The sequence below is a fragment of the Hippichthys cyanospilos genome, chromosome 4, assembly GCF_059441005.1.
Source record: "Hippichthys cyanospilos isolate Australia breed blue-spotted pipefish chromosome 4, RoL_Hcya_1.0, whole genome shotgun sequence".
Taxonomy (NCBI): domain Eukaryota; kingdom Metazoa; phylum Chordata; class Actinopteri; order Syngnathiformes; family Syngnathidae; genus Hippichthys; species Hippichthys cyanospilos.
The window spans coordinates 8,353,229-8,373,066 of record NC_142372.1 but is presented as its reverse complement, the minus strand read 5'-3'; the positions used below and the strand labels follow the sequence as shown (position 1 = coordinate 8,373,066).

The 19,838-nt window shown below is 40.6% G+C and overlaps 2 protein-coding genes across 5 annotated transcripts; one reads left to right on the top strand and one right to left on the bottom strand.

Moving 5' to 3' along the window:
- Nucleotides 1-97: 97 nt before the first annotated feature.
- Nucleotides 98-5,355, top strand: dhdh.2 (dihydrodiol dehydrogenase, tandem duplicate 2). Its single transcript, XM_088413138.1, has 7 exons — nucleotides 98-333; nucleotides 1,348-1,459; nucleotides 1,530-1,693; nucleotides 2,881-3,133; nucleotides 3,206-3,330; nucleotides 3,415-3,565; nucleotides 5,110-5,355. Exons 1-7 carry the CDS (start codon nucleotides 244-246, stop codon nucleotides 5,205-5,207), a joined length of 993 nt encoding a protein of 330 aa, XP_088269264.1. The 5' UTR covers nucleotides 98-243; the 3' UTR covers nucleotides 5,208-5,355.
- pkma (pyruvate kinase M1/2a) lies at nucleotides 5,352-19,767 on the bottom strand. 4 transcript variants are annotated; one of them, XM_088413137.1, is made up of 11 exons: nucleotides 19,600-19,767; nucleotides 14,031-14,215; nucleotides 13,826-13,917; nucleotides 12,613-12,744; nucleotides 12,361-12,547; nucleotides 11,000-11,270; nucleotides 10,677-10,827; nucleotides 10,444-10,596; nucleotides 8,447-8,613; nucleotides 6,784-6,965; nucleotides 5,352-6,319 (listed from the first exon to the last, which is right to left on the bottom strand). In XM_088413137.1, exons 2-11 carry the CDS (start codon nucleotides 14,185-14,187, stop codon nucleotides 6,213-6,215), a joined length of 1,599 nt encoding a protein of 532 aa, XP_088269263.1. In that variant the 5' UTR covers nucleotides 14,188-14,215; nucleotides 19,600-19,767; the 3' UTR covers nucleotides 5,352-6,212. The 4 variants fall into 4 exon arrangements, with proteins under 4 accessions (XP_088269263.1, XP_088269262.1, XP_088269260.1 ...); XM_088413136.1 differs by lacking the exon at nucleotides 19,600-19,767 and adding an exon at nucleotides 18,817-18,954; XM_088413134.1 differs by lacking the exon at nucleotides 19,600-19,767 and adding an exon at nucleotides 16,867-17,156.
- Nucleotides 19,768-19,838: the final 71 nt, after the last annotated feature.

Below are 19,838 nucleotides of genomic sequence, written 5' to 3'. Positions count from 1 at the left end.
ACAAACTGTTTTCGGTGTGCAAGTGGAAAAACCCCAAACAACGCATGGTGATGAAATGTACTTGAAATTTGACACTTCCTGACGTTGGCAATGAGCAAGCCAATTGAATCGTATGAGAGAAGATCACATTCATTGGCAGCAGGAATTTCCTGTCTCGCCTGACTCGGGAATACATGCTCAGTCACAAGTGGGACTTTTTAGCTGTGAGGCGCTGCTCTCGGATCTACTCACGCACTTGCAAACATGGCAACCAGGTGGGGCATCTGCAGCGCCGGCAAGATCAGTCATGACTTCATGGTGGCCCTAAAAACGCTTCCGCCCAAAGACCACCAGGTATTATTGTATTATTGTGAGATGCTCAGAAACCCCGAGGGCACATGGGACTAATTTGAATATTTGTTCGGTACCACTGCTGCGGTCTTGTGCAATACTAAGTGTAAGTTTACACTGTTGTTTGTGACCAGCCGTGACTTCATCTCAAGTAACTGAAAATAGGATCTGCTTTTTGAGAGGTTGAACATGATTGAAATAAAAGGGGAAAAATACTGCATACACAAAGAGAACATTTTTCTTTGTAATTCTTTAAAAGTTTTTTATTTTCATAATTTAGTGGATGTCTAAAAGCTTATTTGATATTTGGAGCAGTAGTAGCAATTACCAGCAAATCTAATTTAAGGATTTTTAATGCCAGGGCAGAATAAGCTTTTTTTTCGTTTTAATTAAGAGCAAATCAATTGAAACATGAAGCAACTGATGGCTCAATAGGGTTACTCTTTTGCAAAATGTCATATGCCTTGGTTTGTTTTTAAGTTGAATCTGGTGATGCAATTACCCGTCGGATGAGCCAGAAACAAAATGGATGACTTTACACCTGATAAGTGTGGTTCCAACGTTGAATAAAAAAGACACATATGACACAGCACTGTTTAAATTAATACTGCTTGTCATGCAAATACAGTATAATGGGTGACTTATGAGTTTCTATTTACACTTTAAAACGTCAATGAAAATGATAATGTACCCCCCAGTAAAATCATAGAAGAAACGCTTATATTTTGCGAGTAATAAATCTCACCAATGCTATTTTTTTTATTTTTTTTTTGGAGGAGGATTGGTGCTGTTAAAATACATTTCCTACATTACTGACAATTAAATACATTACTTGTGTGCGTGTATATATATATATATATATATATATATATATATATAAATTTAAAATATTCACTGGCTTGTCTGCCTCAATCAAAAACGACTATGTGTAATCTCGCCCAAGAAAATGCAGAAGCGTTATGGCTGGCTGAGTTGTGTCACTTTTATTTTTGTAAATTTTTAATTTCCGACCCACAGGCTGTGGCTGTGGCCGCCCGCAGCTTGGAGGATGCCAAGAAGTTTGGCAAATTGCACGACATCCCTCGAGCCTACGGCAGCTACGAGGAGCTGGCCAAGGACCCCAACATCGGTCGGTGTTCAGGTCGGGTCAATTTTGCGGCGCCCTGGCACATGCTCCTATGGGTTGTTTGTGTGCGCAGACGTGGTGTACATCGGCACCATCCAGACCAACCATCTGAGCTCCTGTTTACTTTTCCTTAACGCCAAAAAGCCCGTCCTGTGTGAGAAGTCCCTGGCCATGACAACCAAGGAGGTGAAGGAGATCCTGGCCTGTGCCAAGAAGAATAATGTCTTCCTCATGGAGGTAACTGAAGAGCGGCTTGACAACAACATGACCATTAATGTTGACTGTTTGCAGTAATGCTTAACAACTATGCCACTCAAATATTGTATTGTCAAAATATTTTTGTTTTATTCCCATTCTGTCATAGTGTATGCACGGAGAAGCAATGCAGTAAAAAAAGTGGTGGAACAACACAGGACAAATTATTTTTACTTGAATTCCCTAAAAATTCCTGTTAAATATGAATCAAGGCGTTTTCCCAAAATGGTTACGCAAAAACAAAATGGGTGACCGTATTTTATTTTGTGTCTAAGGGCCTTGAGACCTGCATCTAATGAGAGATTTTATGGGACAACTATGGCACAATTATATTCAATATTGAACTCCTGATTATAAATCACAATTGTTCATCTTGTTTGGTCAAAACTATGTATGGCCCTTTCTTAAAACAAGCAGTATATAAACAATGCTTCAAGGCTTGATACTTACAAATAATAATAAATAAAAATAAATAAATTAAATAATAATTAATGGAAAAAACTTGGCACACAGGGTAACACAGCGAACTTACTTGCTGAGCGCAAACCAATGAAAGAATCAGCCTACTTAGAACCAAGCACATAATTTACTTTTAAGCAGATTTTAATCGATTAGCAATCAAAATAACATTTTCGGTCATTTCTAACCAAATTTATTCCAATTTTGGGTCCTAATTGACAGCCAGCACTGTAAATATAAGGAATCAGATGAGAAACTCAACACCATTTCACAATGGTAAATAATATATAAGGTTGAGAACATTATTTTGTCCTGAAAACGTGTGGGAAACATTGCCCCCTGGTGGTAGGATGACGGTGCTTGATTTGACATGTAAGGTACAGTAGTCGGCGTTTTAAATGTTAATATCGCCATGGATCAGCTTAATTAATCGTGATCGCGATTAAAACTCAATTAGTTGTGCAGCCCTAGTATATATTTATTATATATATATCAATGTGTACTATATATCTCTACATAATAGAATGTCTGTTTAGTTCGAGTAGCACTGGTACTCTGTCTTCCTCTAGTGGTATGTAACACTCACTGAATTCAATGATCTCACATGAGGTGACCAATATCTTTTAATTTTTTTGAAAATTGCCATAATGAAAACACCTGCTTACATTGAATGCATGGAATGAATCAATGAAATCGATGATCTTTTCCAGGCCATTTGGGCCAGATTCTTCCCGGCCTACCGTGAGCTCCGGAGGCTGCTTGCCCAGGGAGAGATCGGTGACGTGAAGTTTGTCCGTTCCGAGTTCGGCCTGTCCGTGCTGCCTCTGCCGAGACTAGAGCACAAGGAGCTGGGCGGAGGGGCGCTGCTGGACATCGGAATCTACCCGCTGCAGTTCTCCATGATGGTGTTTGGCGGAGAGCGACCACAGAGTATCAAAACCGAGGGAGTCATCCTGGAGACTGGTAAAGAAAAAAAGGAGCAGCTATATTTATGAAACACATTTTTGACATATAAATGTTTTTTTTTTTCCTCAGGGGTTGACGAGACCTTGGTGGTAACGCTCAAGTTTTCCAACAACAGGATGGCCGTGTTCACCAGCTCCTCAGGCCTGCAGCTCGCCAACGATGCCATCGTGGTGGGCAACAAGGGCTTAATCCGGGTAGGTTGCATGGAATATATTCCCTTTACCTTTTTTTCCCCCATGAATTTAATTTCCTCATGCCTGCCGTGCTTTTTGGTGCAGTTCCCAACACACATGTGGTGTCCCGAAGTCATGGTGGTCAATGGGAAGGAGACCAAGTACCCTCTACCGGAACCTCACTTGCCCCTCAACTTTGTTCATAGCACAGGGTTGCGCTATGAGGCCGAAGAGGTCCGACAGTGTTTGCTCAAAGGTAATATGGCTTGCGAGTGAATTGTGTACTCTAAAACATCTCACCTTACATTTAGTACACTTTTGTTTGGGATTTTTTTCCACATCTTCTCATGTTTAAACAGAAGTTCAAACTTTTGTAGGTTACAGTTAAGTTAGCATGTCTGCCTCACAATGCAGAGGCAGCAAGTCACCTCCTGTGTGGAGTTTGTATGTTTCTCAAAAAACATGCAGGGTAGGATGGGTGTATTGGGACGCTCCAAATTGCTCTTAGATGTGTCTGTAAGTGTTAATAATTGTTTGCCTATGCCCCCTGTGATTAGCTGGCAACCCTTTCGGGGTGTTTTCCACCTACTGCTACGAATTCAGCTGGGATAGGCTAAAGCACACATGCAACCCTTGAGAATGAGCTACTAACAACATTTTGATAAAAAAAAATTGCAGCAAATCCAATTAGGTTTTTTTCTGCAAAATGTCCTGCAATATTTGCAAGCATGTTGTGAACCCTTTGGAATTGTTTGGATTTCTGCATACATTGCTTTTTAATGGGCACTCACTTTTTCAAATTAAGCACACTAATTAAGATTTTATGTTTTGTTTTGTCAAGAAGCATTGCATAATGTGAACCCCACCTTTCACAGAAAACCTTCCAGACCAATTTGAGCCAATTAAGACATTAAATTGCATAAACTTTGCCAGTGGTGCAATTCACATACCATTGTAGTGAACTTAAAAGTAGTTTAAAAACCTGACGTTTTCGAGACCAATTTTTGCTGTAAGTAATTTGAGGATTCACACAATTTGGCTTTTTTTTGCACTTAACCTTAAAAGTGTTGTATTTTTCCGACTATAAGACACAACTTTTTCATCATGATTTGAGCCCTGCGGCTTATAGTCCAGTGCGGCTTATCTGCTGGTTTTTCTCACCAGTCAAGCAAATGTGTGTTCAAAGAGTCAATTTATGGAATAACTATGAAATAGAACTGAAGAGATTTAGGATTGTATATGTTATTTATTTGCAGTTTGTGCAATGTTCACTAAGATAATATATCAATTAAACAATGGGAGATAGAATGCTATTGAAGTATTGATTTCGAGTTTGAACTGCTATTTAATTCTGCAGTATTTTGTTGGTAATATCCATCCATTTTCTATAAGTATAATTTTGGGACTAAATATGCAGGCATGTTACGTCTTAAAGAGAGAGGATGTTGCAGTTGGTAGGCAATTTAAAAAATATATAAAGAAAATTGAAGTTCCACATTACCACCATATACCTGCGGTTTATTGTCCAGTGTGGTTTATCCGTGGCAAAAGATGTTTTTTTTTTTTTTTGGCTCAAATTTTGCTGCTGCGGCTTATAGTCCAGTATCTTTTAAAGAAATTTTTGTTCATGAGAATTTTAATACAAACATTTAATAATCTCCATTTGCAGATTTCCAAGCCTCTCCTTGAAGCAATGCCATTTCTCTTGCAAACGTATTTGTATTAGATCACTACTATCATTTTGTGAGAGGATGGCTGCCTGCCAGAATATAGGTCAAATGTGCGTCTTGTCTTCTGCAGGAATGAAGGAGTGTCCAATCGTGTCTCACGCAGACTCTTTGCTACTTGCTGAAGTGAAAGAGGAAATTCTCAAACAAGTTGGAGTGGTGTACGATTGAATCCTTTTTGGCAAACCTTTTATTTTTGGAGTGTAAATCTTCATTTCGAGATGAAATTCACCCTTTTTTTTCTTTGCAATTTGAACAAAATAAAACTCCTACCAAAATAAAGCACTTACAAAAATAAAACACTTCGAAAAAATGTGAAGGTATTTGCCTCTTTATTGATGAAATCCAGTCTGGTGACAACAACCAGCTACACATGACCTCTTCACGCTCGCATAGCTCTAGTGTAACAATCAAAAGCGTGTCAGACAAAAGCGACGACGACAAAAAAAAAGGACTTTTTCCTACCTTTCAATCACCGAGGCCCACATCGCAACCTCACCTCAAAGTGCCATTTGAATATTTAAGTGCCAACTTAGATAGGATCGAGCACACATGAAAGGCTACGTTACATATCTAACTTAATACAGTAACCAGCTCCAACAGGGAACATCCATGCTATTGTTGGACAAAAGACAGAAATGTTCCCCAAACAAACACCATAACAGTCAAGTATAATAGACTAACACAGTGGGAAATAAGATTAGGAGTGTTACACACGGTGAAAGCAGAAAAGACTTCAACCACGCACACGGCACTAACACGACGATCTGGATTGGTGGCGTGGCAGAACAGCATTTTGTTTGTTCGCTTATTCGGCCAGGAGTGTTACGTTAACATGGCGCCGCCCAAACGAGAGCGGTGACCTACTGTACATGCATCTTTGTTTAACACAAGATCGTGGAGTGAATAAATACAGCAGCTTCTGATTGAGGCATGTCAATCTGATTGGGCACCCGGATTGGTTTCTTTGCGGTAAATTTAAACGTGAAAGGAATGGACACAGGAAGTGGACATTGCAAAGCCACCATTAACCCCATGAAGAACGGTTGTCGTGGCCTTTTGGTCTCGGATTATTTCTCGTGTTGTTCATGTAGCCCTAGCCCCCGTGTTGGAAAGAATGGTGGAGCGTTATACAGAGAACAGGCAGAGATGAAGTGGACTCTTTGTTTTGGCTGCTCAGGCAACCAAAACCACACGCATGGTGTTGGTGAAACCGGAGCCTGGACGCCAGCCGGTCAGGACGATGACGACGTCGCCCTCCTTGAAGAAGCCTCTCACCTTGCCTGTAGGTTATGCACAAACACAAACAACAAAATGAGCTCAGCAGAAGCATCAAAAATTGTGCTTACTTGACATTTTGGTTATAGCTACACAAAGGCGCCACTTGCTGTTAGACTTGAGAACTGCATTTGAACGTAGCACTTCAATATGTACTGTATTTTTAAATAGGGTTGCAAAATTCAGTGACATTTTCAAGGAATGTTTCCATGGAAATGAGTATGAATTTACAAATCTGAGGGGTGGCTCAGTAACAACTTTTTAAAACAGAAATAAAAATGACAATATCCGTTTGCTTTTACCCAAATTATTATAACATTATAATATTATAATAACATTTTCTCGATTGAGTACTGAGGTCAGGAAAAGTGAATATCTTAAGATCTTCGAGCTGCATTCGCTGTCTTTTTGCAAAGCGATCATATAACTATGTATGTCAATGACAAGTGACATTAATGCAAAGCCTTACCCATATCCATGGCGAAGTTGACACGCATGTCGACATCCTCGGCCCACACTTCGTGGGCGGGAGCAGTGTAGAGGACTGGAAAGATCCCGCGGTACAGATGAGCTTGGCGAGCAGTTTGGGCGTTTCGAGTTACAGCCAGAATGGGGGCGCGGGGCCTGTACCTAGAAATAAGGTGAGCGGACCTGGAAGAAAAAAAAAAAAAGTTGAGCATAACTCATAAAATGAGCATTTTAGAATCCAGGGATACGTTAGGTTATAAATAAAATTGAAAAGGTGACCTTGTCAACTGCTGTCTTTTCGCCCCTACACCACAGTGTGCCATCACATTCATTCACCCACACTATTTCGACATCTTGCGTACTTACCCTAGTGTAGGAGGGGAACCCCCGCATCTTACCTCCCGGTCTTGGTGAGCACAATAATGGCACTGGCGCAGCACTTGAAAGACGACTCCACGGCTCCGACAGCCGCCACCTCGGACGGGTCTCTGGTCAGGTGGGAGTGTCGCCTCAGATCCTCGAACAGCATCCTATGGAAAGTGGCTGCTTCTGCCTCGCGGGCGATCTAAGCCGGCCCCGGGGGGGACCAATTAGGGAAGGAGGGGGGGGTTACTGACTATCACACACGCCGCGTCATTCATACATCTGGGAAGGGCTTGAAATCACTCCACTCAGTCTCCTGGCTGCATTAGCAGCATTAATAAGTCGAAGTAGACCTTTTCATCATGCTTGAAAAATGAAAAAAAAAATAATATTGAAGTGTGTGGCAAAAGCATCTGTTGACCTGAACTGAAAACAATGCATACAATCTGAGGCTGCACTGCCAGATACTTCACGATAGTTATTTCCAACTTAAATCATTATATAGCTGAACCTGTGCGTGAAAAGCCTAAATGTAATGGATATCATAAATGGTTGTAAAAGCAAGATTCCACGGTGGCACAGATGTGGAATCGAACCTCCATAAATGTAATCTTGAAGGGCATTTTCTCATACAATGTATAAGGGTTAGGGTTAAGCAATTTAGCAAAACATAACTGCTAGCCTGCAAGCTTAGGCAATGCAAATTCAAGTTAGAATCGGTCCAGCTCCAACTAGTAAGTCAAACACACAATGCGATTTTAAAAATGACTGCACAGGTTTTATTATGACTCCAAGATGTTTAGCTAAGTAACTTCTAGTGCATTATCCATTTACCGCAACAGAAAAGTAAATTAGCCATCATACTTGTGTTCTTGTGAACTAAAATCCATTCTGTCTACTACCCAGTAAAAATAAATAATGTACCCAGTAAAAATAAATAATGGCAAGTGTTTCAGCTCCCTTCCAAACAATTTATGTCACCTCACGTGACATCTTTCACTTATTCAAATTAAAGCTGCATGCAAGAAGACTAAAATGATCCCCCAAGCCTGTTTTCCTCAATGACCCAGCCTCATTCAAATAATACAGTATGTTTTAATTTATGAGCGATGCAATCAGAGCTTTTGCCACCTGTAAATACGTCACCATGATTAAAAGGTCTACTAGCAGAGATAAACAAGCAGCAGATTCATGAACGCGATCTCCAGCCTTTCCCAGGTTTCCATCGGTCCCTGTTCTGTCCCTACTCTTACTCTCAGAGCTGACACGAGCGCCACCAAAAACGAGAACAGTCGCCCTACCTTCCGGAGCCCGTGAGCACAATGATGGCTGAGGCCAAACTCTTAAAGGAGGCCTCGACGGCACCGATGGCGATGGCCTCGGCCGGGTCTTTGCAGTGCGGCGTGGATCGACGCAGGTCCTCGAACACCTGACGGTGAAACATGGCCGCCTCGGCTTCGCGAGCGATCTGGCAATCGAGCGAGGGCGGGATGCGATGGGCCAAACCACCACCACCACCACACACAGGCGGGATGATCAAGATGGAGGATATATATACATTTTTTTTTAAGGGAATGAGTGTGCAGTTAGGGGAGAGAGAGACAAACAAATATTAACATAAATAAGTTCACAACCTTTTGCTTGACATATTATGATGAGATCTAGGAATGTATGAAGTTAAAGCGACAAATAATGCACACTAGTAGGACGTTGTATGAAACAGATGATTAAAAAGGTAGAAAATGACAGCAGCTTAAGAGGTGGGGCTGGTTTAAGGGTTTCAAGGTGGCGCAGTATTCTTCAAGTCAGAGTGAAGCATGCACACACATTTAGGCAGGACACAGCATATGAGAAAAAAGGAGGAACAAATGAGCTATTTCTTCAAGTGGAAAAGAAAATGCTGAATCACCCAGCATGATTTGAAGTGATGGGTGGTGAGCCAAGGGGCTGCTGATTGGCATGGGGACAGTAAAAATACACTGCGGTGCATTTTGAAGCACTGAACTTTATAGCTGTAAGCTGCAGAAAAGGTAAATAAGACTTGCACACTTTGCTTTGAAAAAAAAAAAAGTCTTCCATCCATTTATCCCAGATTGCACCTGACCTCACTGAGTTTGCAAGTTGACTTAGTGTGCATACACGCTGCACTGGTTGTCAGCCAATTGGAGGTCCACAAACGAGGATTCACAAGATCCCATGATACCAATGGACGATTTAGAATTCCCTTTTTGAAATTTGAGGAAAAAGCCCGAATGGTCAGAGGAACATGCAAAACCAAACATTAAAGAGGGCCAAAACCAAGACTCGGACACAGAACCACAAGACTGTGAGGCATCCGGGGTAAAGGCTACATTTGATGAAATAAAAGCTGAAAGTCTACACTGTTAAATTTACAGAAGAAAAATACCAAATTATGAATACCCGGTGACTGATCCACATGTTTGACGCTGTTTTCACTAAAATCTTTTGTCTGTCCCTATTGCTGACTTTCAAGATTTCGTCGGCCACATACCATAAGTGTCAAAGTCAGTGGTGCTGTTCGTGCTTAAGTACCCCCAAACCAGCACAAAGCATTTTGTTTTGGTGTGTGTGCCATCCGTGTCAGATTTATTAAACTTTATAACTACATTTATTGCTCGGCAAACTAGTTTGACATCATCGGTTATATTTTTCCTTGTCTGACAAAAAATAGCATCGCCAATGTTCATGCGATCCCTTCGAAGAACAAATCAAACATATTCAACAGTTTGCAAAAGAGACACTATAACACAATTCGTCAATAAGTTGCTTCCGGTTTTAAGATTATTATTATCTTTATTATCTTTATATTATTATTTTATCTTTATTTGAAAGAAAAACTGTACTGGTCCTGTCCGCCAGTAAAGAGCATTCTATTAGATTTGCTGATACATTAAGGAGGTCTGTTTAAGTCTCACATTACCCCGGAATTGCCTTGTACCCTTATATGAGAAATACTGGCTTCAGTCATATTTCATAGTGTTGGAAAACAATAAAAAAAACATTTTTTTAGAGCACACATTGTTGTTTTTCCTTTTATGTACTTGTCCACGCTGTTACACTATAAATACAAATATAAAAATGAACCCATTACCGTTCTAAGATTTATGTTTACTCTTCTCCAAATATACTGAAATTTGTATTAGGAAACTATGCTATGTGGCCGAAGAGAAAACAAAACAAAACAATCATGCAAGAACAGATTTCAATTAGTAAAAGGGATTCATTGTTCAAAAAGGGTTAGTGCAGCAGTATGAGTGTTTTTGAGGCGCGAACTGACCATGTGTTGTGTGCGCACAGCCTCGAGAGGGTAGTCTCCCTTTGCGGTCTCGCCGCTCAACATGATGCAGTCGGCACCGTCCAGAACGGCGTTGGCCACGTCGCTGCCCTCGGCCCGGGTGGGTCTCGGCTTCTTGATCATGCTCTCCAGCATCTGAAGACAGACCATTCCACAGGTTTAAGACACACAAAAAAAAGGTACTTTAAGGCCAAAGAGGCATTCCAACATCTGACCTGAGTGGCACAAGTGATTGGCTTGCCGGCTCTGTTGCATCGGCCAATCATCATCTTCTGAGCTACGAAGACTTTTTCAGTAGGGATCTCAATACCGAGGTCGCCACGGGCAACCATGATGCCATCACTGGCTTCCATGATCTCGTCGAACCTGAAGACATAAAATAGCAGTTACACAAAGATGTCAGGAGATGGCATAGTTTGCCTTGTAGATGTAGTGTCGTTATGCGGCCACTAGGGCGCGATATGTTAAAATCATCGGCTCATCACCATTACAACTAACACATTAGATCACCACCATGCCTCATATAGATGACACAAACCTGCGCACGCCCTCGTGGTTCTCCAGCTTGCTGATTATCTTGATGTTCTTGCCTTTCTCGCCCAGCACGGCCCTGACTGCGTGGACGTCGGCGGCCTTGCGGATAAAGGAGGCGAACACCATGTCGACGCCCTGCTCCACGCCAAACGTAAGGTCCTGGATGTCCTTCTCAGAGACGGCGGGCAGGTCCACGGCGGCGCCGGGCAGGTTGACGCCCTTCTTGCTGCCCAGAGTGCCGCCGTTCTCAATCTCACACATGAGGAAATCGGGACCTAACGCAAAAAAGCGTTCATAAATAGGAAGGCATCATACATTGAGTAATACAAAGGCAACGGTGTGCCGTGAGGGCCTTCAAGGCCTTAAGGCCTGAACATCATCATCAGCACTTAACTGCTTTTAAAACTTTTCATAAATCTGTAAAATATTCGATAATATATTACCGACATTGTTTTCTTTTCATTTAATAGTGTGAGTTGTCTGTGCAGCAGTGTTTTTATCATCATTGTTATTTTGACCAACCAGATTTCGGCTTCTGTCTGGTGTTATACCAGCAGAAAATACATGCATAATTAAAACAGCAGAAGAGCTTTTTAATTATTTTTTTTCTAAAGGATTTGACCCAATCAGATTTCAGTTAACAATTTTTTGTAAAAGGGAAATTATTGACATGAAAATAAAAAATAAATGAGATACTCTCCATCCCCTGTGTCGAAATGTTTTTAAGCACATTTTTACAAAACACGTGTTCAGATTTGCATGATGTTTTTTGAAAAAAAAATTAGACAACATTTATCTTTGTGTAACAAACAAATTAACAAAAGGTTCAGTCAGGAGCATGTCTTAAAAAATTAAACGGAAATAGGAAAAAAGTAAATAGCTCTCTATAGTTTTCAACAGTAAATCAAGTTCTCTAAAATGTCAAAATAAGAGAAATGTTCAAATTTTACTCATCTTTTTTCCTCAAACAAAAACACAAGGTGCAGAGTGCTCTTAAAATGTAGTTTCCTGAAGTTAATACTGTTTTTAACTGCTTGACTTAATGGCCATCAGTTTTTTAAAAAAGGTCGGATCATATATTCATCAAAATGCCCAACAATAGTGTGCCTCACTGGGAATCATTGTATCCCTAGCACAAAGAGGCTCCGTATTTAATTTTGCAATATATTTTGGTATCATATTGCATCAAATTGAAGCACCTATCGAGGATACTGTTAAGACGACACACCGGTCTTATATAATTACCAAATATTTACAGTACTACTGGCTGTTTCTTTATTGAGAACATTTAAAATATGATAATACTAATATTTATTCAACCCTGTTTCTTTGAGAAAATGTTAATTCAAATATCAACAAGCTTACCTATTTCCTTGACCTGCAGTGATATGAGTCCATCATCAATGTAGATATTGCTGCCGGGTTCGACCACTTTGGTGATGTTCTTGTAGTCCAGCCACAGGATCTCTTCGCTGCATTTGTCCTGGTAGCTGTCATCCAAGGTTATCTTGATCATCTTGCCCTTCTTCAGCTCGACCTCTGCTGTGCCGCTCTGTCAAAGACATTCTTATATCGCTGTTGTTTCTAAGTCAAGTTAGCAACCAACAGTGTACTCACTCCCTGGATGAGGCCCGTTCTGATCTCTGGGCCCTTGGTGTCCAGGGCGATTCCGATGGGCCGGTACTGGATGCTACCTGGCTCAAAGCTCTCACATGCCTCGCGCACGTTCTTGATGGTCTCAGCATGGTACTACGGGAAAGTAATAAATAAACCTACTATGAAAACATCAAATAAGCCGCTTTTTGCATATTTAATGAGCAAACAAACCACAGCCATTAAAATGAATAGTGTATGAGTTACAAATGTGTCACAATGTTGGCTTGACTTTTTTTCTACCACACCCAATAACTGTGCAGTCCAACCACAGACATTCAAAAGAAAACGCTGTAGAAATTCAGATCAGGAAAGAAAGGTATCAATCCCAGTTTAGCTTTCAAATGTCAGGGTGAGCTGTGTGATGACTAATGTTAATTCTATGGCAACGCCAACCCACACCTTGTCATTTTTGGAGAGGTCTTTGGTAGCGGTTATTTTTCATGAGTCAGATGACGAAAACGTCAATCATATTGACTTCCATTCAGACACATGCTGAAGTGCAACCTTAAACCAATTTAACCGAGACTACTAATTATGTAACTTGTTTTTTTCTTCCGTAGAAATCATCATTTGTACATTAAATACTTGTTTAACTCCCCATTTCCAAAATGAAGCCTTTTGCTGGATACCCATCAGAAGCAGAGAACTGTGATTGGATTTCGTGATTTGGAAGAGGAACCACCATTTTTCTTTTTGAAAAAGGTTGCAAAATGCATCTGAGGAAGTTGCAAAAGGCCATAGCCCGAAAGTCGAAAAGTGGTAACAGGGCCACCGATTAAACACCTCAAACACACAAAATTCCTAATTTCAAAAAGTAGAAAATGCATATTTATTAAAAACAAACTCAATTATTTGTGGAGTGAATTAAAAATCTTTTAACAATTTGTGTCTGGCTTCATCATATCCACCTGAACATATTTATCAATTTCCGTCTCGCCCACTTTGTGCATAGCCATTATAAATGAATGCCAGTTTACGAGCGGCCATTGTACACACAGGTGTGCAATGTTTGCAGAGCTACACAATGCAATGATTGCAAAACAGGAACGGAGCACACATAGGATAAGAAACTAAATAGCATGCGCCGGTTGAACGTGACGGCCTTTTGGTGGCAGTTGGGCTCAGCCTTTACCAATTTCAAACGGAAAATAGAGGAAGTTATGAAACAGCTCACCTCGTGTGTGCCATGGGAGAAGTTCAAGCGGGCAATGTTCATTCCGGACTTGATCATCTCCTTCAGCATATCCACAGAGCGAGAGGCTGGCCCTGAAAAATGATTCATAAATAAAGTAGGTTAGATCATTTTGACATTTTGTCATTTTACAAGTAGCTCGCACGTCCATAGATCATAACCATGGTGGAGATGCACATAGACACACCGATAGTGCAGATGATGCCAGTGTTGCGAGCCGTGGTGGGTTTTGAGTCGATGTCCAGCAGGCACATGTGTTCCAGGAAGGTATCGGCCATGGCGGCGTTGAGCTGCTGCGTCTGGATGAAGGCAGAGCCCATGTCGACAATCTTTGGCTGAGGCATGGCGATTACGTTGGAGTCCGGAGAGGTCCTGAAGGACACAATTAAACAAGGCTTTGTTTTGTACTTTGTTTTGCTTTGATCCTTAATAGTACCTCAACACTTTTCCCGGGTTCAAAATAATATTTACTAATACATGGCAACAGCACCATTTGCCAACAGGTTATAATAAGATGTGTACTGAAAAAAGGGTTTGTACAATCTAGAGTCATTTGAGTTTAGAGATGTGCTGTTGAGCAAATGTTCCTTAAGCAAATTGAACATGTTTATGTGTACACACCTACAGGTATACAAACAGTGCAATTAATCCGGAGCAACTTTACTTCACTTTCAATTTAATTATACAGGCTACACAACAGTTTATGGTGACGGTTGTCACGACACAAAAATTCAAAATTCGATGCTATACACATAACGTAAGTCAATACTGTTAGTCAAATGTTAAAGTTTTCCTTTGCGTCAAGGAGATCACACTTAAAACTACTGGTATGGAAAATATGCTTGCATTAGGACTGCACTTCTGCTTCTTTGACGATGACCAGTATCAGAATACTTTTTTTTATTTTTACTCTGAAGGATAGGGGGATAAGAAAAAGGATAAATATACTACAGCACTATACATTACGTTGAAAAATAACATTAAATACATTATGTGTGGCTTTTTTTCCTTACACAGAAAAACCTTCATAGTACCTTATGAGTAAGGCTGGATATTATGGTCAAAAATGACAGTCAATCTAGACTATTACTGTTTTAATTGAAGTAATAATAAACCCCCCAAAATAACTTATTTGAAGGTTTGATTGAAATCAATTGTGTGCAAAATGTTCAGAGAATAATACTGTACTATAGTAACCATTTTAATTTAGTTTTAATGTAAACTCATTTATAGCTTGTGAAGAAAAGTTATTCATAGCTTGTGCAGAATATTGCCTAAATGGCACGATTACCATAAAGTAGTTAGTAGCACCTATTGGACACGTCCCAAAACATTGGTTTCACAAGAGTATTTTTAATTTTTTTCCTTTTAAAATGACAAATTAATTTGATAAATTTGATTTTTTTTTTTTTTTTTTTGCCTAGCACTATTCATGAGGAGTGGGTTTTCAACTTCAACTGTAAACCAGACTGCACGTGTACAGCACATTCTGTTCTCCACCAGCTACCCCCACTAGGTTGCCATTGGCAACAATTCATTATGAACCCATTGACAGGACTGAGATCACAGTGCTTTCCCATGCAGATTAGTTAAGGTTTCAATTTGTTCGCAATCTAAACTACACAAGGTTTATTTTAAGCAACAATAAAAAGGCCAGAAATACGAGTAGTTGCATGCCTCTATTTAACGGCTGGTTGTCCAACTTCACGAAAGAATGGGACTCAACTACAACTTATCAACACATCTAATTAAAATGGATACTGGGGTCTGTTCCTGGTCTCTGCCATCTGCCTATACAGTGATTGCTGACTGATGATGTAACAGCAGACCAGTTAGTGGCTGAGGAGAGCTGTACGTGCTAGCAGTCACATCCTGCTGAACTGCATGCAGCAACACACAGCCATGGAAGCGGAACACAGCAGAGTAAGCTGAGTCACAATGAGCCACTGCAGTCTGCATTTTTCCAAGTGTGTCTTTTTATGCATACTAACAACCTCTCTCTCAATACATACAGTATGCATTGCTATTGGGTGGGCCAATGATTAGTAATCACAACAGTCAAAGCACATTTATCCCCACAACACTAGCGCATTCATTTAACTTGCTGTTACACGAGGCAGGAATGACACTGCGCATTTGAGAACAAGTTGCAGCCTGAATCCTTAATAGTTGGATTAATGCCACTCAACAGAAACACCTGAAATCAGTCGTAGCACGATTCGCTGTTCAAAAGTGTTTAAAATGATGCTATTGTTCTAAAAACATTGAATAGCTTAGGTCAGGAATAGGGTAAAGAAATGCTGATGGAGTACAAACCCAGAGCAAACATCAGTATTAAGATGTTATGCTGCGGACACATGGAATAAGATCTGAATTAAAGATAACCTTAAGAAAGGGCTATCTATGCTAATTAGTGGCCAGAGCTGAATTTAAGACCGTGCTCAAATTGACCATTGGGCACATTGACAGATCAGTAGCTTTCACAGTAGCATAACACCTATAATGCTGGAGTTTGTGATGGAGTTTAAAACGGAAAGTAGAAAGAAAGGTGTATCCACTTTGTGTAGTATCTTTTTTTTTTTTTTTGTAAAACAGCCAATCCTGCTTTCTTCTCCTTTGGTGTCATGGGAAAAACAAAGTTACATAAAACACAGGATTTGCTCTCCATGGGGCCCACGGATCTAATTTCACTTCCTAACAAAGTCAACTAAGTATCCTTCACGGACAGTTAGCAGTCACCCTGACACACATGCAAGGCTAATTTAGGAGCTGCTTGCTAATAATCCCCAACAATCCCATCCTAACCGGCTCCAACTTGTGACACACTCACCCTTTTGAATGCCCTTGGTCACATATGGCCTATCTTTTCCAAACACATGCTTTATCACTTTTTTGATAACTACCCAAGTACAATCATGGGTAGGGGCACTGCAATCAGGTTGTTGTGACATTCAAGACTGTGACTCAACACACACACATGAAAATGTCTTCTATCGTCCAAACCTGTTTCATCCACTACATACCCCCAGTAGATCTTCCTGGTCCTCTTGGGAAGAAAGAGGCACCCCACTGCGGCTGACCTCCAGAGGAACCCCAGCGTATTGGCGCGTCCGCCACACTGCAATAGCTGACTGCGACCTACAGTAGCAGGTCTGACGCAACTGCCAGCCGAGACACTCGTGCATGGCAACAATGCTTTCAAAAGGTCAAGAGTAAATCCTTTCGGTGTGGATGATGGGCAAATAGGGCGCCAGGGTTGACTGGGCAGTCGCAATGACGTGACACTACAACCATACATGAGAAATCCACCGACAGCGCGCAGGCACTACAGTGTCACTACCAGCCTTAGACTTGCCATGGTCTGAAAACAGACTAGGATCTAATAATAACATGCAGTGAGTGTTGAGAAATCCAATACTCATTTGGAGTATAACCTCCTGAGGCCAAGCCAATGTTTTTGTGTCCACTGTAGTGGACATTTGTTTTTGCTCTCAATCTTTTGACTAGCGTGCTCAAATCGAAGACTTCCGGGCCTTTCTAATGATGTTTCATGTGTTTCGGCGGGATTTAATTAATTTTGCTGTAATGCCAAAACAAATTGGCCACAACAGTGGTCAAAAAATAATAGTCTTGGTTTCAGAGAGGTAAAGGGATTGGGTGATTTTGTGGAATTAACTGTTGGTTAATTCAGTTCTGTTAGTCAATTGTAGGTTTACACTTTCAATTGTAGTTGGGTGAACACCTTCCCAGGCCAGAAGACAAATATCAACCCTACACAAAGTCACAACGTTGTTTGGAGCATGTACATTAAAAGCATACTGTTTCAATGATACCCATTTTCAAGACTTTCTGAAACGCCGTTTTCAAAAACACTTTTTTTTTTATCCATGTTCATTTCATTCAAGTTCACACAGTGCCACACAGCGCACTAAATAAGGTCTCGAGTGCTTTCTGTTTGTATAAATCCGGTTAGGCAAAACTGGTAATGGAGAAGATTTGAAAGTGTCTCAGAGCTAGACTTTGTCAACAGAGCTACCGTGGGAAAGGAATGCAAATGCACAGATGTGAAGTGTACGCCACACAACACAGGTCAAGGCCAGGGAAGCCATGAACCAGAGAATGCAGCTGAAATTTCATAAATCTATGTGGAGAGGGACTGGATTGAACGCTGGTGTCATTATCGCGCCGTTTACATTAAAAGGCTCAAAGCCTAAACTTAAAATACAGCAAACATAGCAAGACTTGCTTGGTTTCAGGTTTAATAAAGAGTGGAGTTATGTTTATCAGGCAAGAGGTTATCCTCGAAAACAATTTGGTGCTGTTTCAAAGTAGGATTATTGCGTCTTAGTAGAGGACGTCTGCACCTTACTGAGTCATTCTAGTGCAATTACTCAACTCTAATGATGACTTCAGTGAAAAACGTTCCATCTTAAAAATGTATTATGACTAGGCATACCACATGAGTTTAAAACTGGTTTGTTTGGCAGCATTTTTCCAACAAGGTCATTAGACATTCACGAGACTCTATCTTTTACAAAAGAGTCTATTGGCAAAAACAAGCCTATTCTGACACTACGATAGACATTAAATAAACACTAAAAATATTCATTTTACAATCTTTAAAGATTAGGCATCACAAAGTGTCAATGTGGTATCACAATAGACAGGTTCACTTAAAAGGCATTGCGGTATTTCTGTTTAAAAAAAAAGGCCTCAAAATAATGAGTAGGATGAAAACCATTATAAATTGCATTTAACTAGTTATATTTTCTAACACTGGCACTTCTACATCTTGGAATATTTACTGGCATCTTTACAAGCATTCAAAAAACGAAGCTCCTGAGGTGTATTCTTTGCTATTTAGTGTCAACAAGAAGGATTCTTGTTTCATTTGTTTACTGACTGCTTTTCACACTGACTTAACTGCTCTTCATTACAGCATATAACATAAAAGCCATGTATCAAGATCTTACATGGGAGATGTGTGCTCCTCAACACATGCACAGACTTCAACACATGCACAATCCTCAATGCACAAACCGTCCTCACAAGACATCTTTTTTGAACAAACGACGATTAGTTTTGCTGTAAACACAAGAAGCGCAACTTTAGCCTGCTACTAGCTGAATAACAATGGGCTTCATTAGCGATTACGTTGTAGTCGATGCGTCAAATAACATATTCGCATCACTGCGTCATACTGTCTAGCTTCTGAGCTATGGGAGCAGAACCGACCAATCGATGGCCGAGGGGATGCCGAGGCCACGCCCACAACAGGAAGCATCAGGACTATCGCATTCAAGCGGTCTCTTACAATTCTTTCTTAAAGTGCTTTTTACCAAACCGGATATACCCTTGCTATGAGTAAAAGTAGAAGATGGCTGAGCTATGCGAGACCTTACTGCGCACCCGCCCACCAACACGAAAAATCTAAAGAAAACAACGTTGTCGGGAGACTGACCACATAATACCGCACGCAGCAATGTCAGACTCTCAAGATGGCTGCAAAGTTCATCACGCACGTCCACTTCAACAAAAAATGTACTAAACTGATTATTAGTTAAGATAGCAATCGAGGAGATATTCTGTCAGCCGAGCTATATATTTGACACAAATTTAGGCAACATCAAAACGTGTCACGAGGAGTATTTCAGGAAGAACAGAATGTGAAGAAAATAAACTACGGTGATGACAATACAAAATTGAATTGCGGAAAAAATGAAGTAACAAACGATCGAGAGGTTCGTTGAACACACCTCCTCTTGAAGCAGGACGCTGATGATGAAGCGGGCAGCGGCACAAGAACAGGCAGCAGCTCAAGGTGATCCCTTCAATACTCACACTCCTTATTCCGCGGAACTACTTTGTCGTGATGCTGTAATATATCCCTCCGAGGCAGTCACGAAGCTCACACATAAACGCCAATTATGATCTTATACAAGGCTAGTAGTGCTATCTATTACACATTTCCATTTGTGCACCTTCAGGTAAGTTT

What these genes read in the sequence shown, in the direction of transcription:
- dhdh.2 (XM_088413138.1), top strand. Translation starts at nt 244, where the DNA reads ATGGCAACCAGGTGGGGCATCTGCAGCGCCGGCAAGATCAGTCATGAC. An exon ending in TTCCGCCCAAAGACCACCAG is followed by an intron (nt 334 to 1,347) that starts GTATTATTGTAT and finishes TCCGACCCACAG; the next exon opens with GCTGTGGCTGTGGCCGCCCG. An exon ending in CCGACAGTGTTTGCTCAAAG is followed by an intron (nt 3,566 to 5,109) that starts GTAATATGGCTT and finishes TGTCTTCTGCAG; the next exon opens with GAATGAAGGAGTGTCCAATC.
- pkma (XM_088413134.1), bottom strand. Translation starts at nt 17,141, where the DNA reads ATGTATGGTTGTAGTGTCACGTCATTGCGACTGCCCAGTCAACCCTGG. An exon ending in TCTCCCATGGCACACACGAG is followed by an intron (nt 12,745 to 13,825) that starts GTGAGCTGTTTC and finishes ACTTTCCCGTAG; the next exon opens with TACCATGCTGAGACCATCAA. An exon ending in AACCACGAGGGCGTGCGCAG is followed by an intron (nt 10,828 to 10,999) that starts GTTTGTGTCATC and finishes TTATGTCTTCAG; the next exon opens with GTTCGACGAGATCATGGAAG.